Below are 23,953 nucleotides of genomic sequence, written 5' to 3' on the forward strand. Positions count from 1 at the left end.
TCTCTGCATTTCGAACCACAGAGCTAGGCTGTTTCAAACTTCCTCTTTGACTTCACATAAGTCATGAGTCTAGCTGGTGACGTGGCTCCATGAGACAGCAGCAGCGGTCGTGGACACAGGCCCAGTTGCCTCTGGGAGTCTTTATCACTTTAACCCATCCTAGTATTTAAATTCAATTTAGGGCCGGGCGCAGTGGCTCAAGCCTGTAATCCCAGCACTTTGGGAGGCCGAGACGGGCGGATCACTAGGTCAGGAGATGGAGACCATCCTGGCGAACACGGTGAAACCCCGTCTCTACTAAAAAATACAAAAAAAAACTAGCCAGGCGAGGCGGCGGACGCCTGTAGTCCCAGCTACTCGGGAGGCTGAGGCAGGAGAATGGCGTAAACCCGGGGGGCGGAGCTTGCAGTGAGCTGAGATCTGGCCACTGCACTCCAGCCCGGGCGACAGAGCCAGACTCCGTCTCAAAAAATAAAATAAAATAAAATAAAATAAATAAATAAATAAATTCAATTTAGTCAAACGCCGCATAATATCATTTCAGAAAGTAATCAATCTACTAAATTGAATGTAGAAACCCTAGGGAAATTTCTACTTTAATTCTCTAAATCAGTGAAAAAGATTGCTCTAAGAGAGTTAATAGAAACCTAACAACCAAAATTAAAATGTGAGGTCCATAATGTAGTTATTCTAACCCCAAATCCAACAGCACTAAAAGAGAATGAAATCACCATTTTCTAAGACATTTATATACAGTTATACAATTCAACTGAAGCCAGGAGAGTGGGAAATAGTTTAACAAATCAAAGTCAGATTGTTCAGGAACATTTTACTAAGTATGATATGGCAGACACATAATCATCATAGCATTCCTTCCCCAACCCAAAATAAACAAACAAACACTGATGACCTTCCTTCTCTCTGGGCCTTGTGGTCCCCTGCTAGTCCTCCATCTGTGTGGGCTCCATTAATTCATGTGGCCCAAGAAGATATTGGGGACTGAGTCACAGACTCAGAAGCAGAACCCAGTCCCACTCAGAGAACCCCAGCATGCCTGCTCTGATGGTGGGAGGAGACCAGCCTATCCCAGGGAAGAATGCTACCCCCAAGAAATAAAAGACTTCCAGTGGCAGCCAGCATTTGTGTTATTTCTCAGACTATCCAATCACCATCAAGGAAAAAGAAAAAGAATTGGCAGGAGGCGGGCAGGGAGGACAGGGATGTGGGAATAAAGAGGCACTAACTTGAAATCTTCCCACATCTATGTGGGGCGTTTCCCTGAAGAAAAACAAGAACGAGTCAGCAGCCTGGCTGTTGCCTCAGCACCACCTTCCCACACCGCCCACATATGGGCTTGGTTTCTGTGGAGTGTAGGGAGCCAGGGAAAAAGTCACAGAGATAAAAAGAGAGACAAAAAAAAAAAAACCCAAAAAAAACACACCACCACTGTGGAGGTACCTGCACACTCTTCTCCCGTGTCACGGTCCTGTAAGCAGGACCTGGTGAACCTAAGGACACTTGGCATATACAGTGATTTGGCACCTGTTGTCCCAAGTAAGTACAGTGTTTGTTCTGAAATATGCAGAACTGGATGCAGGTGTGACACAAGGCACACAGGCCACATTCCATCCTCACCAGGCACGGAACAGGGCAGGCAAGCCCATGGGCCAGAAAGGAAGAGCTGGCGGGCAGGCTGCCTTCCAATCAGAAGTTCTCTTTCATTTACAAGGAAAAGCTAAAAACAAAATCCCTAAGTTAATGTAGGGAGTGCCCTGTATTTACTAAAGGATTGAGGGTCTTGCGTGCAGAAGAGCTCCACATAAAAGAAATCTGAACTCCAAGGCCCCATGCTGCCTTGAAACTGCTGTGCTGGGTAAGTTCAGTTACTACTAATGATGTCAGGTCACAGTCAGGCTCTCTGCTTTAGTTTCCAAGTAGCAAAACTGGTTGAAAAGACAGCTTGAGAAAGCTACCACAGATAGAATTTCCAGGAAGGACCTAGGAGAAGGAGGGTTAAGGTGACAAGCTATCAAAAAAGAAAGTTTTATAGAGGAGTCAATTGTTTCTTGACAGTGGCAGGGTGGAGGAAGGGGGAAAATTCAACCAAAAAAAAAAAGAAAAAGGAATTCAAGTAGCAGCCCAGATGCAGGCTACACAGACATGGGTGCTTGAAATCCGTTTCACAAGACGCAAGTTTCACTACCAAACTACAGCTTTCTTCAGCTGCCAAGTCCCTCCCTGGTCCAGAGACAGCTTCCGCTTGGCCCTTACCCCCCGGCCTGCGCGATGACAAATGTACGCTTCGTTACCTGTGGATTCCAAGTTCTACCGTGGTTCGATGGACTTTATTTTACATCTGCATGGAACATGTCTTCAAGCCAAAGTCCAACAGACTTAGCTTTAAAAAAAACGAGAAGTTTCTAGGAGAAATCATCCTCACAATCACCCCGAAAACAGCAGCTTCGTCAAAGAAAAATGTCCAATTGCTAAATAAAGACTTTATTCTATATCAGCTAATTAAAGGCATTCTCTACAAACTTCCAATCGAGGAAGTTTTCTTGTTATTTCCAATACTGATCAAGCTACAACTCTAAAAACTACTCATTCCGTATAAAGGAATGTGACTATCTCGACTCTGGTACAAAACATTTCATTTTTTCTTTTAACAGGTATGTATTGTTAAACTGCGTAAGAGAAAACCCCTGGGATCAAACAAATCTCAATTCAGAAGCCTCCACGGCTATACCTTGGGTTTTCCTTGGGGTTTAAGGATAGAAATGCATGAATAATCCAGCTCAGTCTAGTCAGCTTCGTGATCTGCCTAGACACTAAAAGCCTCTTCTCCTGCATTTTAAAAGTAACAGTGCTTCCTGACATCTTTTTCTACTTAGGCCAGGGAGTATACCTTTAGTTTTAAATCTCCTGTCTTCATTTAATTGCAATTGCAAGTAGGATGTTTGACTCACTTCTCTCCCCCCTCCTTCCTCCCATCACACTGGAAATTTAAAGTTGTGAAACAAACCAAACCTGTCCCTGCCTAATGGAACCAAACGTGGCAACACCTTATTTTAATGGCACACTTGATGGGTGCTTCACTAGAATGGAATCCTTCTAAATGCAAGCAATATGTTCAGTCCAAACAAACTAAAAATTACTCTCACAATGAATTCCAAATATTAGGCTTAGACAAAACAACAAACTTATTAAACTCATAAACCTGCATCCCAGAAGCAGAAAGACTTTCGTTCAGGTTACCAGGATGGTTACACCCCCCTTTTACAGAATGGACTCTACAAGCCTCAATAATCCCTCACCAAGAACTCTATCGGCTTTTGCCGAGACAAGGAGACAAAACAGAGAGATACTGATTTCCCATCCAAACACAGACTCCCCCACAGAAAAGCTTCTTGGTACTTAGCTGGGCTCCAAATTCTACTTTAATCCTCTTTCCTTTGTAACATGAGTCTTTCCATGACATAAACCATTGGACTCTGAAGGACAACCCTTCCAAAGGCCTCAGAGTTCCTTCTTAGAGCTGATAGATCATAATTAAAAGCAAAAGCACAGCGTCCTCTGATTTGACAGGGTTTTCTTCCCCCAGGAAACAAGGCTCTCTGATTTTGTCCTGTCTCTGACTGCCCCTTCTTCTTCTCCACAGGCTGAGACACCACACTGAAGGGAAAAAATGGACAGGGACTGAACTGGGAAGAGACAAAAGTATGTTGAAATTGGCTCTGGCACACCCAGAGATAAGATCACGCCATCAAGAAAAAGACGCAGTTCCATCTGTCGGCGAGCAACCTGCTCACAAACTGGGACAAAGAGCTTCCTTCCAAAGGTTTGATAAAGACTTTCCAAAGCAACCAGGTTCCAAACACAGCACTTCAGGAGAAACGCCCAAATCTTCAGCGTGTTTTACCACGGAACGCACAACACAGTAAAACCAAGTCAGACTCTACATCTATCTACTTCTCTGACGCTACTTACTCCAGCGGGAGCTTGGCGCACGTCTGGCAGAAAGTTCTTGCTGTTACTATTTTTAAAATTAAATGTGTGAATGAAAACTACAACATAATTCACTTTACAGTGTAAGGATTTAGGTGTTACCACTGGAAAAACCTCTTATTTTGTATTCCCAGGATTCATTACATCCTTTAAAACTGTGCTTACTATTCATGAAGATCATACCTATGCACAGATGATCAAAGAAATCCTGCAATTTCCTTTGACCGCAGCTGTTTTCCCATCTGCCACACTGGGTAGCTGACTCTACCAAAGGTGTCCCTACACCACCCCCAGACATCCCCTTCTTTAGTGCCTGCTGGCTCACAGGTCTCCCTCAGAGCTGGCTGGCCCAGTTTTCACTGGATTCCAATACAGCAGCTTTTTAGTTTATAATTTATCTTCCGTGCTTAAATGTTACTCATCCAACTTAAACGTTATAATATAATCCAACATAAATTATTTCTTACGAGCAAAGGTGCTCTCATTTATATTAGTGAGTCCATAAAGTTGCTCTATTAATAATAATACCTACATTTTTAAGTAATCTTCCCTGCCAATAACGTTTTCTATTCATTTCAAGGTCTAGAGTTTAGCTTCCTCAGAAGACCTCATTTGGATGACCAAGCACCAAGCACATAATTGCATGGAGTACTGAGTGCTTTTTATGGGTGCTGGGCAGGCAGCCATGCCCCACTAACTATGAACACAGGTGAGGCAGCTTAGCACAGCACCTAGCATATAACAGGCACTCAAAGAAGTTAATGCTCTTTCCCTAACTTCTTTTTCCTCTGTTTATTTTAGATCTTCAGGCTTTGAGAGGCCCTTGCTTCTTATCATTCAGCAAATCTCAATGCTGTTGTAGACTCTTAAGATTTACAACTCAGGCAAGAAATTACACTCTAGGCCAAGATGCACAGCCCATTCAGTTCAGCCTATTCTTTTTTTTTTTTTTGAGACGGAGTCTGGCTCTGTTGCCCAGGCTGGAGTGCAGTGGCCGGATCTCAGCTCACTGCAAGCTCCGCCTCCCGGGTTCACGCCATTCTCCTGCCTCAGCCTCCCGAGTAGCTGGGAGTACAGGCGCCCGCCACCTCGCCCAGCTAATTTTTTTTGTATTTTAGTAGAGACGGGGTTTCACCGTGTTAGCCAGGATGGTCTCGATCTCCTGACCTCGTGATCCGCCCGTCTCGGCCTCCCAAAGTGCTGGGATTACAGGCTTGAGCCACCGCGCCCGGCCAGTTCAGCCTATTCTAAACTCGCTTGGTTTAGAAAATACTGAAATTGTTGCAGAACAAACAGCCCCAATTTATAAACCGCATTCCCAAAGTTCATTTTTAAAGTGGCGTAAACATTTTTCCTAAGAAAACATGATGTCATATATAAGATCTCGAGCTGTCCCCACAAACTTATGCCACTATCTACCTGGCTGGTGGAACTAGTGGCAGGAGCCTAGATCTAGCCCACGCCTTGTCCACGGCAGGCTCTGGGATAAGTGCTGGGCTCAGTTCTGAATTCCTGCAAAGGTGCACGGCTGGCTCCAGAGAAAATGTTGATCCAGCTGAGTTTGTATATATCTTTCTCCCACCTCGCTGTATGCACCCCTGCCCTCAGCTCATAGGCCTCTCTTCTGCAGGAGACCAGTGCCCTCACCTTGTCCTACAAATCCCAAACTTCAGCATCTTACCAGAGCTCCATCTTTTAATGCTTCAAAGGCAATTGCTTTTTCTCCCTGCAAAAATTACCTCGAGCAGCTAATCTCAGCTGTGCATCAGGAAGAAAACTGATTATTTCACAATGAAATGTGAATGCCTGATGGCCTTTAACCTGTCCAGAGACCTCTGACTCTTAACTGCCCAAACAAATCTAATTTTGAGGGAGGACCATGGAAGGAATGAGATACACCTACGCGACAGACAGATCCCACTAAGGGCCTGTTTCTGAGACATTTCTGCTTCTCAAAAAGCAACTTCCTTCTCTTCCACCACTTCGAAAAGGAACAAATTTTCACAAGTTCCAAAACTTCCAAAAGTTTCCATGACAATGGTAGACATGTGTTTATGGTGATGAACAGAGTGCACACAGGGCCAGTGTAGATGGGTCCTAGCTTCGTCAGTTTTTTCCCAAAGTGGAATGTAAACCAAAGCATTCACGATTCAACCCAAAACATCCTCAAACTATCATCATTTCCAAATGGAGAAGCAGAAGCTACAGGTAAGATTCAGATGTTGACACTGGGCCAGATTTTCAGTTTTACTCATCCTGGCATGGCCAAAACAGTACATTAGAAATCACTAAAAGGGGAGGGGAGGAAATGCCACATAGCTCCAATAAACCCTTATGTTTGTGAGGAAGAAAGAACTGGAAGTCACATTAACAAATACCACATAAATACGTACAATTATTATGTGCCAAGTATAAATCTTAAAATTAAAAAAATCAACAAATGTATCCTAAATGAGAACAAGAAAGTAGATATTTTCAGAAAATAGTAAAAACAACAACAAAAATAACCCAACTATACAGGATTCTGCATGTATACTTGTTCACTCTTGCTGCCCTGAGGCATTAATTACTTTAAGAACAAAAACAGAAAACACCAAGTTGGCCAGGGAAAGCAAAAAACCTCGATACTTAATTAGAACACGCGCTTGAAGTTGCTGCCTGATATTAGCTTCAAAAGCCGGTAGCCTCATTAAGAAATGGCACAATACCCTTCTGGCGGCAGGCAAAGGCTTCAAATCACGTCAGTGCTGGGGGTCTGAAAGGGGAAATGAAACTGAGTTTACCTACATCAATTAGCAATGCTATTAAGGCTACTTAAGCCACTCCTCCAACAATATTTTTAATACAAATACGCTGCAGGCCTTCAGAATAAAACAAGCCATTATCCCTACCCGTCATCTTGGCTTTCATTACTCCCACCCCAAAGAGTGACACATCAAACAAACAAAGCACCCTGCCCATGCACTGGGCTTTTCGGCCAAGATCTCCACGCCTCTGACAAGCGCTTATTAATCCTGACAACACCCAATAAAGAGGAGTTGGCCACTCTAACCTTGTGACTCTCCTGGGGGATCAAGGGGAAAGGACTGAAGTAGTGAACTGAGGGACTAACCCAAGGTCATGGATAAGTTGGAAAAGGGAACTCAGGACTTACGGGCTCTTTATCACCTCCTCCACAATTTCTCAGTGAGGCCCCAATGGCAAATAGCAAGTAACACTCCAGTTTGCTTTAAGAATAAAAGCATCCTGGGGCACAAGGCCAACACTTTTTATAGGCTGTTCTTAGTAGCCAGTGGACTAAGTCCTATTATGATATTTAATTTCAAAACAACCGTAACAACAATTATATAAAATGGAAAGTTTATCTATTTATTGCTTAGCCAAGCAACAAACTCTGGACTATGCAGCCACCTGACAATTGTATGTGACTGAGGTGGTTGGCAGGAAAACCCATCTAAAGCTACAATTACCTAAGCTTCCTTACTGCCTGGTGGGCCCAACTGTCTAGAGTCTGCAGTCTGAAAGGCACGTGTCTGTCTTGGACATGATGACAATGATAAGAAAGAAAAGCAATTTTAATACAAGCTTAACGTGACTCTCAAGACCCAGTCACGTGATTTTCGAAAGCATTCTTGGGCAGGATAAAATGAAACCCTAATAGTCAGCGCCTAATACAGTATCATATTCTTAAAGTTACTAAAATTCTCATTGAATACATAAAAAGTAAAAAACAGAGTTAAAAAGGACAAGAAGATGAACATAACTTCTTTCTACCAGGTCTCTGAGAGAATGCTATACCTAATATTGTAACGAAAACTAAAGATCAGCCTTCTGTTAACAACTGTCTGAAAAATGACCTATGTTTCTATTGAGTTTTTTTTTTTTTTTTTCTCTTTTTCTTTTTTTTTGGGACAGGGTCTCACTCTGTTGCCTAGGCTGGAGAGCAGTGGCGTGATCTCAGCTCACTGTAACCCCCGCCTCCCGGGTCAAGATTCTCCTGCCTCAATCTCCAGAGTAGCTGGGATTAGAGGCGTATGCCACCATGCCTGGCAACTTTTTGTAGTTTTAGTAGAGACAGGGTTTCACCATGTTGGCCAGTTTCACCAAATTCTTGGCCTCAAGTGATCTACCCGCCGCAGCCTCCCAAAGTGCTGGGATTACAGGTGTGAACCACCACTTCTGGCCTCTATTCAGTTTCTTGAGTTCCCAGTTTTTAAAGTAATCCAAAGAAAGAAATACAGGAACTCTAATAATTGAGTGAAGAGAAGGATCACACTCACAGGGAAGAAGGCAGAGGAAAGGCAGAAGGGACTTAAAAATATGATGAATTTTTCTTAAAGGGCACAAAAAGTCTCATTAGAGTCACCCAGATGGAGTAACTCTAGCCAATTAGAGTTACTCCATCTGAATTGGAGGCAATTCTTCAATGGGAAAAGCACAAGACAGAAGAATCTTAACACAGAATCATATTTACAAGGTGATGATATGAAACAGAGTACTACTAATAATCACTTATATTTAAGAGCCTTTCTCAAAGACACTCCAACAGTTTGATGGGCATTGTTTCATTACTCCTTACACTTCCTTGAATAGAGGGAGGAGACAGAAAGCACCTCCACTGTGCAAATGAGGAAATGAGGCAAAGTGAATGGGGAGTCAGACTCAAGGCTGAACAGGCAGGAGTGGCAGACTGCAACTTAATCGCAATGTTTCACACAGTGGACTCCACGCAAAGGATGGCAACAAAAATGATCTGTTTTGGAGGAGGGGAGAATAGAAAGGGGAGAGGATAGTTTCATAACACCTGAGAATGAAAACACATAAAACTGTGGGAAAAAAAAAATCAGTTGTCAAATCATTAAACTCCACCCATTCTCAAATGGCTGGACATAAGGCGCCCAGACCTCACCACCCACCTTTGCTTCATCGTTGATGTCCCACGTGAAGGAAATGGCGTTATATGCAATCTCCTCGATGTTACTGATAGTGTTGAAGCTTTCTTTATAGTCAGCTATAGGAAGCAGGGGAAGAGAAAATGAAAACTCATGAGTTTCAGTTTCAACATGGGATCCCAGCAGTTCAAAATAAGATCTATTTTTTTTTTTTTTTTTTTTGAGACGGAGTCTTGCTCTGTTGCCCAGGCTGGAGTGCAGTGGCCAGATCTCGGCTCACTGCAAGCTCCGTCTACCGGGTTTAGGCCATTCTCCTGCCTCAGCCTCCCGAGTAGCTGGGACTACAGGCGCCCGCCACCTCACCCAGCTAGTTGTTTTGGTATTTTTTAGTAGAGACGGGGTTTCACCGTGTTTGCCAGGATGGTCTCGATCTCTTGACCTCGTGATGCACCCGTCTCAGCCTCCCAAAGTGCTGGGATTACAGGCTTGAGCCACCGCGCCTGGCCAAGATCTATTTTTTAACATTATCACCTATGGACAACTTAACATTTTGTTTGGTTAGAAGAAGTTGAAAATATGAAGAAAAAGCATCACAGAGTTTTTGTAATAGAGGCAAGCTTAGACATATTTAATTCAATCTCATTATGTCACAATTAGGAAATTTAGGTCTAAAAAGTTTAAATAACAGTCCCAAGGTCACAAAACTACTCTGTAGAACCAAGATTAGAACTGAGTTCTCATTCTCCTGAAAAGGCAACAAGAGCATTACAAAAGGTAAAGGAAAAAAGTAACACTAATATTAACAGCCATCTGTGATACAGACAATGGTTTTACATGAAAATAACATACATGGCAAGGATAGAGGTCTGTGTAACGCTACTTCAGTAAATACGAACTTGCACAGGTTTGCCACTACAGCTCACAGAGAGGTTAGTTACACAGTTTAGCATATCTAGGGAAGACTGTTAGGCAACCGCACAGCAGCAGTATCTTTTTTTACTTATTTTCTTTTACTTGTTTTTTTCTCTATCTCCATCATGTCCAAATAATAATCAGAATCTATTAAAGAAGATATTACCCCTTAAAGCAATTGCAGACTGAAAAGTGGGGACATTCTCAGGTTAGCCAGCTACATGGCTTTTGGCCCTAGTGTCCTGTGGAAAGCCACCACGTGGGCACATGTCCCATTACTGCATGGGAGGAATGGTGAGTGCACTGGTTCCAGGAGGCCGAGGACAGTGTTTGGAACAGATCAGTAGCTGGCATAAAAATTCAAATGCTTTCGGCAGGAAGCTGATCACTGCCAAAAATAACTGGATTTAGAAACTGGATGGCTGTACCTCTGGGAATAAGAGCGGGCTCTTGAGCTGCTTACCTATGTCAATGCATCTTTGTTTAGCAGTGTGCTGCCGGGAGTGCCAGTACTTCCAATGCCTTAACTGATCTTCTCTGCTTTTGTCTTCAGCAAAAACCACCATGATCACACTCTGTGAAAGAGAATGCATTACAACATAAAGATACTGAAGGGTGAGTATGTCTTGGAAAACGCATTTAATATTATATTTTACAGTGAAGGCTTAAAGCTGCAATTTCAGGCGGTCATTCAGAGCTGCTTCAGACCTGGAAATGTTAGACTCTGACTAGCTTTCCTAGAGAACAGGACTAAGATCAGAACTTACTCGAACTTTGCTGATGGGATGATGGATTCCTTCATTGCTGCTCACCTCCTTTAAGGTGATAGGATAGAACTGGCCTTTGTTCAGGTATGTCATGGTACTATCTCCCGGCTTCTGTCGAAGTGATTTTGAAGCTTCTAGGGTATATTCAAAGTTGTTCCTAAAGGACAAAAAAAGTCACAGGTCTCTAAATCTACTCTCATGGAAGTTTGCTATACATCATATTATAAATAACGTTTGCTATCTTTTTCATGATAAAGAAAATCTGAAACAAAAGTACTCAGCAGCTGAAAATTCTCAAGTCTCTCAGATGTGGAAGTACAAATTGTTGCCGATTAAAAATTCTATGATGTGATGGATGTTAGCAATCGGACATCCTGAGTTCGAGGGCTCGAGATATTAAAGATACTAATAGGTGGAAAGGACTTTGGAAGGAACTTCTCACAAGACACGCTGCCAATCTGGTATTTCTCCAGCAGAGGTTTCAGACAGGTGGCTGGTGTTCCTTTGACTACATTCCTTTTGGCCTATATAGCACTTTTTTGTTGTTTCTACTTGTAATTTAAATGTCTTTAATAGCAGGCACTCCCCAATTCTCGACATTACCTATTACCTAACACTACCACTCATATGTGCCCCTAAAGTTATTTAAGAACCTTCCCAGGCCACGGCTCAGCAGATTACACCTATTTTTGTAAATAAAGTTTTATTAGCACATAGCCACATCATTTGTTTACATATTACCTATGGCTGCTTTTGCACAGCAGCAGACCAGGGTAGTTGCGAAAACATACAGAGGTTGTATGGCCCACAAAGCCTGAAATATTTACTCTCTGACTCTTTACAGAAAAAGTTAGCTGACCCCTATCCCAAACCCTAAAGGCATTTCCGTTTGTGACTCCTGCATCTTGAGGCAGATCTCTAAGGGAAGTCTCAATTCCCATAAAATCTTAGACACTTTTAAAACCATAAAATATAACACATGTAAAAAACACATAAAACAAAATATGAGTTCCTAATTAACTTGGAAAATATTCATATTGCCAGAGATACGATTTTGTGAGGTCAACAGAAAGTTGTCAGTTCAGAAAAAAGTTGACTTCATTTATTTTATCGTTAGTGAGGCTGATAAAAAAAAAAAAAAACAAGCTTTTATCACTTTTTTATCACTTGATATTCTTCCTAAATTCTCATCTAATTATATATTTTTGGCAACAGAAAGGACCTCAGAGACCTAATTTAATCCCGTCATCTCTCCTATTAGATTCCATTCTACTACCATCACATAAAGAAACCAAAAGAAAGAAAAAGCACCAACACCAAGAATTAAGGAAACTTGAAACATAGTTTAAAGAGTTCAAAATTAAAAGCACTGAAGCAGATGTCCTCTACCCAAGACTATACCACAGTAAAAGTAGTAAGATAAGGGGAAAGCCTGCTAAAGCCACCTTTGATTTATCAAGTTAATGTGAAAGGAGTAAGTTATAAAAGCTGCAAATTAAAAATCAAATTAAAAGACATCTATTACCCAGAAACACTGTCAAAAACATAGTCCTCTGAATTCATGCCAGGCATCCGCAGACTGAGATCCGAGGGGAAGAAAACCTGAAATATCAATGTGATAAGCCACAACTATTTAACTGGTTATCATGGTTACTAAAGACCAAGCTCTGGTACCGCATAAAAGTATGTGGCTTACAGCAACCCACTATCCTTTCCATATTTATTTTTGAATAAAAATTTTGAAGCTACAAATATTAAAAAAATTAAAACAGAGAAAATATCCACTTTTATATGCCACTCAAGTAAATGACAACAAGCCGTGTAGGTATCCCCACTAAGTGCTTCTGACTCACGACCCCCTTTTCTGTCTTTCACACACATCCCAACTCTGTTCAAACACTAGGATCTGCAACCAAAATGTCATGACTTTAAAGAGTCACCCTATCATTATATCAAGTTAAGACACAGCATCAAGTTCACACCACAGCTGAAGAGACGTGGTGCATTTTCTTGGGAAAGGCTAACATTCTGCCCCAACTCCACATGCAGGGATGGATGCTCTTTACCTCACCGAGTCATTAAGTATGGTTTCGAACACCTTCAGTCCCTAACTTTTAGCTGAGTGAGGTACTCATCACCATAGAACCCCCAGAACTATTTGGAATTAATCTGTAAACTTCACACAATGCATTTGTGCTCTCCCTGACTACATTACCAACCAAGAAACATCAAGCAAAGACAGAATAACTCATTTTATATTAAGACCAGTTCCAGGGAGCTTGTTTGGCACTGGGAGAAGTGCTGAAAACAGACTATGAGAATCTACCTGTGGTCAACAGAAGATTATGTATGGGGTTCTCTTTCTCTTTCTCCAGCAAATTACTTAGCTGAAATCATAATTGTTAACTCAGCTGCTGGTAAGATTAGCCATGCACCCTTGATAACAACTTCTGGTTTTATAGGTTTAGCTTCCAAATTATACCCATCGGCCTTTTCTCTTAAAAAAAAAAAATCTTTTATTCCTAATCCATTCATTTCAGGCTGAGTTTCACGCTTACATAACAAGGAAAAGGTGGAACCCAATACTTATACAAACACACAGGCGTCTTAGGAAGATGTTTGTTTCCTGTACCTCCTGAACGCCTTCCTTGAAGGTCTCTGAGAAGGTCGAGTCTGGAGTTCGCCTTTGAGCATTTGGGGCTTGAGCACCAGAGCTGAACTGGTCAGTACTGAGATTCCGATCGAAAACCACCACCCGCTCAGTGGGCTCAGGATGATACACCGCTGGGGGGATTCCCACAGCAAAGCCATGCGGCTGGGTTTCTGTCTTGATGGAGTGGGTAGGCATCGTTGCTATGGAGACAGTGACTGTTGTATCTGGAGCTGTCAGATGGCCTCTCTTATCAATGCCCAGCTGGTTGCCATGGGGAAGGACAATGTTAAACGGCACATTTTTCAGTACTTGCACTCTGTTTTCTCCAGCAGAAATGAGGGGCTGCTCTGTCACAATTGGTATGCTGTTTCTTTAAGAAAAGAAAACTGCTTTCAAACTCGATGTTGATGTAGTTCTTTGACAATTTTTATTTTCCTAATGGCACTGAGCTGTTGGGTCCTGTGCAATAACAATACACTTGACAGGGAATAAACAGAAAACATCAAAACTACCCATTACTAGATAAAGGGGAAAAGGCTTTCTGGTTATCGGTCAAATAAAATCCAACATATTAAGTAAAATTTCATTTGAAATACTAAGTATTCAGAGCTCTCCTCTAACAAGCTTTACTTTCCATAATCCTAAAAAAAAATTACTATGTTTTACTAGAAATCTGAAGCTATGTGATCTGATCAACTGGGGTTACAGCATAGACGCCAGGGTCAAATTGCCTGGGTTCAAGTTCTGTGTCACCTGAGCAAGTTACTTCATCTTTTAGTAACTGAATCCTCATCTGTAAAATGGGGACAATAATGGCATGCATTCTCATCAGGTTGAGATGAGATGATACACTAAAATGCGTATAATAAGGCCTGACATACAGTCTTCAAGAAGTATGAGCCATTATTACTTGGTCACCACTTTTCCAACCACCTATGATATTTGGCTTTCTCCTTATTTTTTTTTCTTTCTTTTTGAGACAGAGTCTTGCCCTTGTGGCCCAGGCTGGTGTGCAATGGCATGATTTTGGCTCACTACAACCTCCACCTCCCGGGTTCAAGCGGTTCTTCTGCCTCAGCCTCGCAAGTAGCTGGGATTACAGGCACGTACCACCACATTCGGCTCATTTTTGTATTTTTAGTAGAGACTAGGTTTCACCATGTTTGCCAGGCTGGTCTCGAACTCCTGACCTAAGGTGATCCACCTGCCTCAGCCTCCCAAAGTGCTGGGATTATAGGCGTGAGCCACCGCACCCGGCCTGGCTTTCTCTTTCACCCAAGAAAACCTATTGTTACATTATATCAGTAGACACATCTGCTTTTTATAAAATTAAATTTTGGTTTGATAAATAATTTGAGCAATACAAGATGATTTCCAGTGGGTAAAATGAATGAATTTTCAAAGCCCCCAGAAATCTTACAGGCTGAAGCTTTAAGAAACAGGCAAATGGGGAATTCTGTACATTTCAAGATCAACAAAACTGTTTGAACCCTGAACCATAAATTCACTCCCAGGAATTTATCCTAAAATGGAAAAAAATCTAGAAAGTTGCTCCTTAAGGCTTCAAAATAGTGAAAACTAGGTTTAGCGGCAATTATAAGGATATTTAGTTTGCTTCAGAATGTTCCAGCAAAAATAAATAAAATAAAAACATGAATTAATCTCAAAGTTGAAGAAGCGGGAAGAATACATCAAACGAAGAATTGTGTTGATAACTGTTGAAGCTGGTAATGGATACACGTGGGCTTATACTATTTCTCTATTTTTATTATGTTTGAAAATGCCCATAATGAAAAGTAAAAAAGTCACAAGTCCTCTTCCAAAGGATAATTATGAAGATTAAAACACAGAGAAAATGTTTATGAAACAAACTAAGAAGAAGAAAGTATACCACCAAATCCTATCTGTGAACAAAACCACCGCTACATAAAATTTGCATGCACACCAAAACAAAGAATAAAGCAATCATCAGGATAATGGGATACTGGGTGATGATCATTCTTCCTTTAAATATGTTTTATTCCTTGACTGATAATAAAACACAGGCAATTTAAAAGGTGTCTTTTTAAAGTTTTTCATGGCTACAAAGACAAACATTAATTAAATTTTCTGAAAGTTTTAATCTAAAATATTTCACAAATAATTTCAACAGGAATTTGAATACAATTTAACTTGCTTTATTCAATTTTACTTAGGCAGCTGTTCGAGAGTCAATTGATACTTAATTTTTTTAATGGACCACTGCCACATCTCCTAAAGAAAACCTCAAAAACAAATAAGCAAATACTTGTTATTACTAAAACTATCCCTTTGGAGGAGGAGAAAGTTGGTGCTTTCATCCTAGAAAAGGCAACTACTGTGCCCAAAGAAAAAAGGAACTTTTCAGAGCAACAGAGGCAAATCAGTGATGAAATCTGAATTTAGATAGTAAGAGTCCAGCTTACCTATCTCTTCCACTAGTTGTTCATTTAAACAAACTCCCATTTTGCTGTTACAGAAACGTGGCATTTCCCCCTGCACTCTTTACGCTGTTATGCACTGAACGTTACCTTTTGCTGTGATCTGGTTCGGGGTGCTCCACCTCTGGCTTTGCTGTTGATGACCTTCTCTCTCTTGGAACCTGATATTAGCACACATGAAAATAATTTGGCTCTTATTCAGTGAAGTGCAGTTTACCCAAAGATACAGCCTTTTATTTTTCAGTCAATTCAATCATTCATTTACCTACTGGTTGCCTAACAAACACCAGGCTATGGGGACACACGAAGAAAAAGACAGTATCTGCCCTCAATGAGCTTAAAATCTAGTCACTGGTTGATACGTAAAAAGTAACTGTTATTGAGTTGCCAAATAAACTCAGGGCATGATACATTTATTCTGTCATGGAGTTTGGGTCTCATCTCTTAAAAGAAATACCTCCACTGGCCGAAGCTGGTGGCTCATATCTGTAATCCCAGCCACTTCGGGAGGCCAAGGTGGGAGGACTGTTTGAGCCCAGGAGTTTGAGACCAGCCTGGGTAATATAGTGAAACTCATTTCTACAAAAAAAAAAATTAAAAATTAGCCGGGCGTGGTGGCATGTGCCTAGAGTCTCAGCTACACAAGAGAGACTGTGGTGAGGAGATCGCTTCAGTCCGGAGGCAGAGGTTACAGAGAGCAGATTGTGCCACTGCACTCCGGCCTGGGCGACAGAGCAAGACCCTTCCTGACTCAAAAACAAAAAGAAAAAAAGAAATACTTCTGCCCTGGTTTTACTGGTTTATCTACACAACATTAGAGAAGAAGCTACTGAAAACACAACAGAGCTCTTCCAACTTTCTCAGTGCTCTTTCCTACTACTCTCCATTCAGATCAAATGCAAAAGCAGAAGGAACAGCCATGTTAACCGTTCATTTCTTCTAAGATCCAAATGAGGGCTTCATATGATCACTGTCTTCAGATATGCTGGGATTCATACATCCATCACCCAAAGGACAAGTCTAACTCAGTGTTCTGTTCCTTTTTTGGTTCTTTTCTTTGCAAGGGAAGTGAAAAGCAGGCAAACATTAGTGTCCTGTAGAAATAACTCAACTGAGATTTTACACCACTGCACGCTCCAAAATGGCTAAGGTGCTTAAAAATGGCTTTCAGCATGAAAATTCTATTCCTGCATTCTTGTTTTCACCATTAAAGACAAAATACTGCTGGCCGGGCGCGGTGGCTCACACATGTAATCCCAGCACTTTGGGAGGCCGAGGCGGGCGGATCACGAGGTCAAGAGATCAAGACCATCCTGGCCAACACGGTGAAACCCCGTCTCTATTAAAAATACAAAAAATTAGCTGGGCATGGTGGCGCATGCCTGTAGTCCCAGCTACAGCCTCCTGTAGGCAGGAGGTTGAGGCAAGAGAATCGCTTGAACCCAGGAGGCGGAGGTTGCAGTGAGTTGAGATTGTGCCACTGTACTTCAGCCTGGGCGACAGAGCGAGACTCCACATAAAAAACAAAAAAACCAAAAACAAACAAACAAAAAAACCACTGCTTCATGTATTAACAATATGCTTTTCAAACTTTATCAAAATTATTATGTAATAATGACTGATGCTTACAACCAAAGACCTGAAACAAACAATTTAGTTTATTTAAAAAAGAAAATAGGCCAGGCACAGTGGCTTACGTCTGTAATCCTAACACTTTGGGAGGCTAAGGCAGGAAGATTACCTGAGGCCAGGAATTTGAGACCAGCCTGGGCAAAATAGTGAGACTCCGTCTCTACAAAAAATTTTAAAATTAGCCAGGCATGACCTGTAGTCCTAGTTACTCAAGAAGCTGAGGCAGGAGAATCACTCAACCTCAGGAGGCTGAGGTTGCAGCAAGCTATGACTGCACCATTACACTCCAGCCTGGGTAAGAGTGAGACTCTGCTGCTAAAAATAATACTACTACTAAATGAAAAATTAAAAAGAAGAAGAAGAAGAAGAGAAAATAAATTTACACCTATCACAAGAAGTCTGACAAATAAGACCACTAAAATTGTCACCCTTCACAGACAGATGTGAGGATTTATTTGCTTATGAGACACAGGAGTAGTATACCTAGTGTTATTACACTGGTCTTTCTGGCACGAAACTTGTACCAACAAGTTTCTCCCATTCTCAAAAGTTTCAGTTAAAAATGTGTAACTTCATAATAAATGTTTTAGAAACGTAATTTATTGTAAGTCAATAAAACAAGCTATAAGAACAGATATATAATAATTTCCACTTCAAAGGAACTCTTCATGGCTATGTTTCCCTGGTAAGGGTTTCTTCTAGCATCATTAGTTATTACACAAGTTTCTGTTCATATTCAAAGAAAAAAGAGCTTATCTCAATCCCTAGCTCCAACTTACTTAGACACATGGCCCCATACTAGGAAATAATCACCCTAATTTTTTTTTTTTTTTTTTTTGAGATAGGGTCTGTCTCTGTCACCCAGTCTGGAGTGTAGGGGTATGGCATGATCTCAGCTCACTGTAGCCTCCAACTCCCAGGCTTAAGTGATCCTCCCACCTCAGTCTCCTAAGTAGCTGAGACTACAGGCATGCATGTATTAACCAGCGAATTTCTGTATGTATGTATTTATTTATTTTTGAGTAGAGACAGGGTCTCGTCATGTTGCTCAGGCTAATCACCCTAATTTTAATAATAAAACTATCTCCTAGGCTTCTTTCACCTCTGTATTTCTTATATTAAGGAAAGAATACAGTGCCAGAATGTAGCCAATGGCTAGCAACTGGCAATTCTGGGTAAAGGTATTCGAGAATTAATTATCCTCTTAAGTTTTATGTAGGTTTGAAAGTTTTTAAAACAAAAATATAGCAAAAATAAACTGTAAAAAATATACACTATATTCATGAGAAGACGCTTGTCATTCAGAAACTTCTGGTAATCCCAAACAGATCCTGTTTTCATACAGGTACTGATGACAACACAATGATTACACAAGTTAGTCACACAGAGTGACAATGAGACAAAGGCCCCATGGCAAAGCTGTGCTTCAACGTAGTCTGCTGTTTTAAGTAGCACCCTAAAGACGTAGCCACCCCCAAATGTGTGTTCCTGGTCAGAAGGAAGAATGGAGAGGTGAATCCAGAAGAAAAGCGGTATGCACCCTGCATTAGAAAGACAGTGGCCTCGGCCATGAACCAGACTAGGGCCCCAGATACACACATCCTAGCTATGACCTCTGAGTGTGAAGTCGCACACAGGCTGGTAACATGTCTAGCGTAACAGTGACAGCTAGTGTTATCAGGGCAATGATGATGATGACATAGATCAGTAGTGTCATTTCCAGATAATGAAAACCATGTAAAATTCCATGCAGAGTATAGATTATATTGAATTAAGACTACTCCAAATCTCTAGAAACAGGCAACAAAACATATCCTGATCTTGGAACTAGACAGTCCTAGACTAGAGAATATGGTTTCAAAGGCTCTGTAGTATCATTTCGGGAAAGGAAATCATCTTGACTACACAGGAATAAAGGTGAAAGGTAAATGAGCCCTGCCCACTTTCCATGGCACTAAGAACCACCTTCAGTGAGATGCTCAAACCCAAGAAGGCACATCTAGCATCCTCTTTTATGGTGGTTTCACCTTCTGGATACAGCCACAGCAGCTGACTGCTTTGCATGTTTTAAAAACAACCCTTTGATTCTACAATCACAGATTTTTAGCTTTGAACCACAGTAAGTCAAAGTACTCATTAAACTATTTATAGTCACTACAGAAGCAACTTGCATGGCATTCTACCAGCAAATGACTGTTTTATATGCTGCTGAATCAAGTGCATTGGAGACTGCTGTTAAGGGTTTTAAAGGCAGGCAAACCCACCTTGTAGTAGTCATAGAGCAGGCCCAGCGCAGCAGCGCTGTCTTCGTCTCCATTGATGCTCATCATCGCTTTGGTGGCTGCAGTGAGAGGGTTTTCCAGGAAGGATTTCCAGGCCTCATCCTCACTAGTGTAGGACCGCCGCTGTGGATAAAGTGCTTCATTCTGAAGAACCAACACTGGCCGTTTGCTTCAGAGAAATTAAAAAAACAAAAACAAAAAAACACATACTTTTCTACTGCAAGGCATCATAAGCTACCAATTCCTTGACATTCCTATAAAACAGCCTATTGTTTCATCAACGACCCTAGGAAGTTAAATTAAGACAAGACCAGAAGACAAACCACCTAAGTGCAGACCAGTGGGTCCCACAGTAAGACATAAAGTGTCTAGGCAGCCAGAGAACTGGCAGTTCACTTACACATGGAACCCAGGATACACAATTTGGCAAAAAAGCAAAACAAAACCATCCCTGAGAAAATGCCACGCTATTCAAATACTTTCCATAAACAAACAGGAGGACACAATAAGGAAAAGAGAATATCTGTTCTCTTCCAACAACAATCAGGACGGTCCCCTCTTGAGAAGAGCGTGTGCCGTTCATCACACTGCTACGTTATTCCTCTTTCTACTGTGGCTGCCATGCCTTAAAAATTCCTACCTGAACACAGTGGGGAGGGGAGAAGCAGCAGAAAGAAAAAGGGATACTTCACGCAATCCTCGGGGGTATATGAGAAAGCCAGAATATTCTACTGATTACCAGCAGATTGAGCATGGAATGTGGCCAAAGGGGACTGTAAATCAATAAAGAGGCATAATTTTCTGGCATGGGAGTTAACTGTTTATCTTAGAGATAAACACTTAAGAATCTCCAACAATAAATGAAGCCACTGAACAAAAAGATTTAAAAAAAAATAGGTGGGAAAATCTGGCTTTTAAAAAGTCTTTACTAGTTTTACACACTGCACAAGAACTGTTTCATTTTAACACTGTAGTTTGGTGGGAAAAATCCAAGAAAATCAATGGCGATCTTAGTGAAACCTTATAGAAGATTTAATTTAAAAGATTAAAGCAAACATTACTAATTCCAAAAACCTGAAATGTAAACAGTCTCAACAACTGTTCAGTTGGTACTATTTAATAAGTCAATAAAGAGAAAAAATGGAACACTGACTCTAGCAAAACAAAGCAGTTTATTTTCAAGGAGAAAAATAAATTTTAAATGTTTGGAACTTCTCTGAATTATTACTATTCTAACAAGCAAATTGAAGGACTGGCTCTCATTGCAACACACAAATGAAATATGTAAATGGCCTAAAGGTGACCTACCTATTTTAAATGTGAATGTAGAAAGACTGATTATCTTTTCAAGTAATCAACAAAGGTTAGGGTTTGGGAATCACCCAAGGCCTTTAAAAACAGATAGATTTAGAAAAAGGAGAACACCTTCAAAAAAGGGGGAAAAATCCAACAAAGTGTCCTCAGTTAAAATGAAGTGTTATTTGAAAGCCAATGTTTTTACTCACTCATGGCATAAATCTTACATTTGGTAAGGAAGTCTTGAGGTGGTATACTATTTTAACACAAAACAAACCTAAAAGGCTATTCAAAGCGAGCAGATCATTTGTCTAAAAACGGAGATTGCTTACGCAAATCTCAACTTTTAAGAAAATAAAGAAATATACAAAGTGGCATTCCCTGAGCCATCAGTACCAGAGTACAACAGCTACTGAACGGGTGGTGCCATGGACTGATTTACTGGTGTATTGCTAAGCTATAATTAATAGCGTAATAGCTACCTCCAGAAGACTATGACAGCACTTGGCTGTTCAATTCCCTTAATGCTAGTTTTCAACTTCCTCCTTCTCCCACCCACATCCCAAATTTGTACAAGCAACAGAAAATAGAGAAATGGCTTTATGTTTGGAATCGCCCTGAAGCTGTTTCATATTTCCAAAGCCTGCCTAAGGCCAAAATGTTAGCTTTGGAAATTTTGCCTTATCTGAACTATACGTCAAGAAATAAACACAAAACCAGTTGCCTTTGTCTACTTCCTCATGACAGTCAGGAAGAAGGCTTCAGTCGCTGAAGGCTCATCATTACTTTCAGGTGAGCCTTAAACCTTGCGTCAGCGATCTCTCAGACTTCTGAAATATGTTTCAGGCAATCATTTAACCGCATATTCTACAACACAAGAGTAATCCATTTAAGATACTGCATACAAAATATCTATCTCATCCAGAAAAAGAACACACTGACAAAAACCGATCCTTCACAACTAAGAAACTGGCAGACCTATCTGCCTTAAACTTACTGGTCTGAAATATACTGACTGACTTGGTGCGATTTCCCTTTTTTTTTCCTTTAGTAAGTTTTTAAAAATTTTAGAACAACTTTATATTTTCAGAAAAGCTGCAAATACAGAAATATCCCTCGCCCAGTTAATCCCCCATGCTTTATTACATTACCACCTTATATTTGTCAAAATATGCTTTTAAATCACAAACCCTAAAAGGCATATTAGCTTGTACAGTACTTTCTCGTTTAACACCCGGATTTCAAAGTTTCATCCTCCTGATTCTCTCGAGCACTAAAAACACGGTAATCTGTAATTACCATCAATGATGCAAGTGGCAAACTCCTACAGCCGTTTTCCCACTCATACCGCCAGCCAGTGAAAAGTAAACGCCTGGACATCGGGGCACTTCAACCTTCCCCTACATTTCTGTTTTGGAAGTTCCAGCAGGTCGCCGAGTGACGAGCCTGAGACCACAGATTACCTGGAGAAGTCCACCTGTCCCGACGCGGCGAGCTCCCCACCGGGCTCCCGAGGCCGACCGGGCAGGAGACTGGGGCGGGGAGGCCCGGGGGCGTTGGCGGCGCCCCGACCTCGCGCCGCACCTGACCGCGCCAGGGACCCCGAGCCCAAGGTGCGCGCCCGAGTGGGCCCCACCTGGCCGGGGAGGAGGCGAGGAGGGCGGCCCCTCCGGTGTCGAGTTTCCCCGAGGACGGGGTCTCTCCTCCCGACGCTCCGACCGAACAAAGAGCCGGGCAGGGCTAAGGGGCAGAGGCCGTGGCGGCGTGGAGTGGACAGCGGCCCCCGGCCCCCGGCCCGTGCCTGGCGCCCGCCCGCCCGCGAGGCCTCGGGTCTGCGCCCGGCTCGCTCGCTGCAGGTGCGGCCCCTCAGCGCGGCCCCCCCGCGGCGGCCGGACTCCCGCGCCTCACTCACTTGTCGTACTCCTGTGTCATCGCGCCCGCTCGCCGCTGCCGGGCCGCAGAACTGGACTTTCGGGTTGGGACAGTACACCCGATCCGGGGGGAGGAGGCGGCGGTGGCTGCGGGTCCGGAGCGGCGGCCCCGACGGGTTGGGTTCGCTTTTCTCGCTCTGAGCCGGCTCCGCGCGGGCTGCGCGCACTGGGCGCCGGGCTCGGCCGCTCATTGGCTGGCGATGCGCCGGCTGGGGGTGGGGCCTCGGGGCTGGGAGGCCGGCCGAGCCTCCTGATTGGTCAGAGAGGGGGCGCTGGGGCGGGGCTGACGGGGTCGAGCGGCGCGGGCTGGGGGCAAGTGCCGCGCGTTCCGCGAGGTTGCGCCCGGGACTGCGCGCCCGGCTCGCGGTCTTACGCGCCTGCCCTGACTGGAGAGGGAGCGCGGCGGCTGTGGCGCGCACCCGCCGACCTCCGCGCGCACCTAGAGCGCTCCCGCTCGCGCCGGGCCGCCGCCCCCGGCGTCCCCGGCCATCCCCTCCGCGACGAGCCTGGGCCGTGGAGCCGACTCCTTCTTCGCTCACTCAGGCCTCCGCACCCCGTGCCCACGTTGCCCGCTGTTCCAGCCCCAGCGCCCCGCGCTGCCACTGCGCTCGCCCGGCCGAGGCGCCTCTGCCGGTCTCCGCGCTCCCCGGTCGCGCGTCTCACCTCTCGGTTCTCGCAGGCTGTCACACCCGGGTCCCGTGACTTCCCCCGAGAGCCATCTCCGGAATGTCCCTTCTCCTGGCCCACCGCGGCCGCGCGCTTTTAGCATTTCTTGCCCTCGCGGCTCCCGCGGTCCCCTCGGCGGCAGGCCCTGGGGCTCCGCGATGTCTCCGCCCCGCAGCCTCCCGGGCGCCACTTCCCCGCGCGGCCGCCCCACGCTGCCCGTACAGCCGCGCGCCCCGGGCCGGCCCCGGGTACCACTCCACTGCGACAGCCCCCACTTGTCCTTCCCGAGCTGCCGTCTTTCCCAGGGTCTGCCCACTGAGTCCCCACATGCCCAGCGTCGGACCTGACACTAGTGCAGGCGCGGCCCCAGACGCCGGAGACAGGGCAGTCAATAGAACAGACACAACTCCTCGCCTTCCTAGTTGGGGTAACGGGCAATGCAAAAATAAGTAAATGGT

At 43.3% G+C, this 23,953-nt stretch overlaps 1 protein-coding gene across 4 annotated transcripts in view; it reads right to left on the reverse strand.

Annotated features, from left to right (window-relative positions):
- Window positions 1-23,862, reverse strand: part of GRHL1 (grainyhead like transcription factor 1) — a 47,912-nt gene extending 24,050 nt beyond the window's left edge. For 3 of the 4 annotated variants that reach the window (XM_001090260.5, XM_077960149.1, XM_015111687.3), the window contains exons 1-8: window positions 22,811-23,862; window positions 19,585-19,771; window positions 15,779-15,849; window positions 13,209-13,599; window positions 12,102-12,178; window positions 10,577-10,733; window positions 10,273-10,384; window positions 8,922-9,016 (exon numbers count right to left, since the gene is read on the reverse strand). In XM_001090260.5, the coding sequence (XP_001090260.2) occupies window positions 8,922-9,016; window positions 10,273-10,384; window positions 10,577-10,733; window positions 12,102-12,178; window positions 13,209-13,599; window positions 15,779-15,849; window positions 19,585-19,771; window positions 22,811-22,830 (1,110 nt within the window). In that variant the 5' untranslated portion in view covers window positions 22,831-23,862. Of the gene's footprint in view, window positions 1-8,921; window positions 9,017-10,272; window positions 10,385-10,576; window positions 10,734-12,101; window positions 12,179-13,208; window positions 13,600-15,778; window positions 15,850-19,584; window positions 19,772-22,197; window positions 22,338-22,810 lie in introns of those variants that run through there. The other variant, XM_077960150.1, reaches the window with a different exon arrangement.
- Between the last annotated feature and the right edge of the window lie 91 nt (window positions 23,863-23,953).

Source organism: Macaca mulatta, chromosome 13, assembly GCF_049350105.2.
Source record: "Macaca mulatta isolate MMU2019108-1 chromosome 13, T2T-MMU8v2.0, whole genome shotgun sequence".
Lineage (NCBI taxonomy): Eukaryota > Metazoa > Chordata > Mammalia > Primates > Cercopithecidae > Macaca > Macaca mulatta.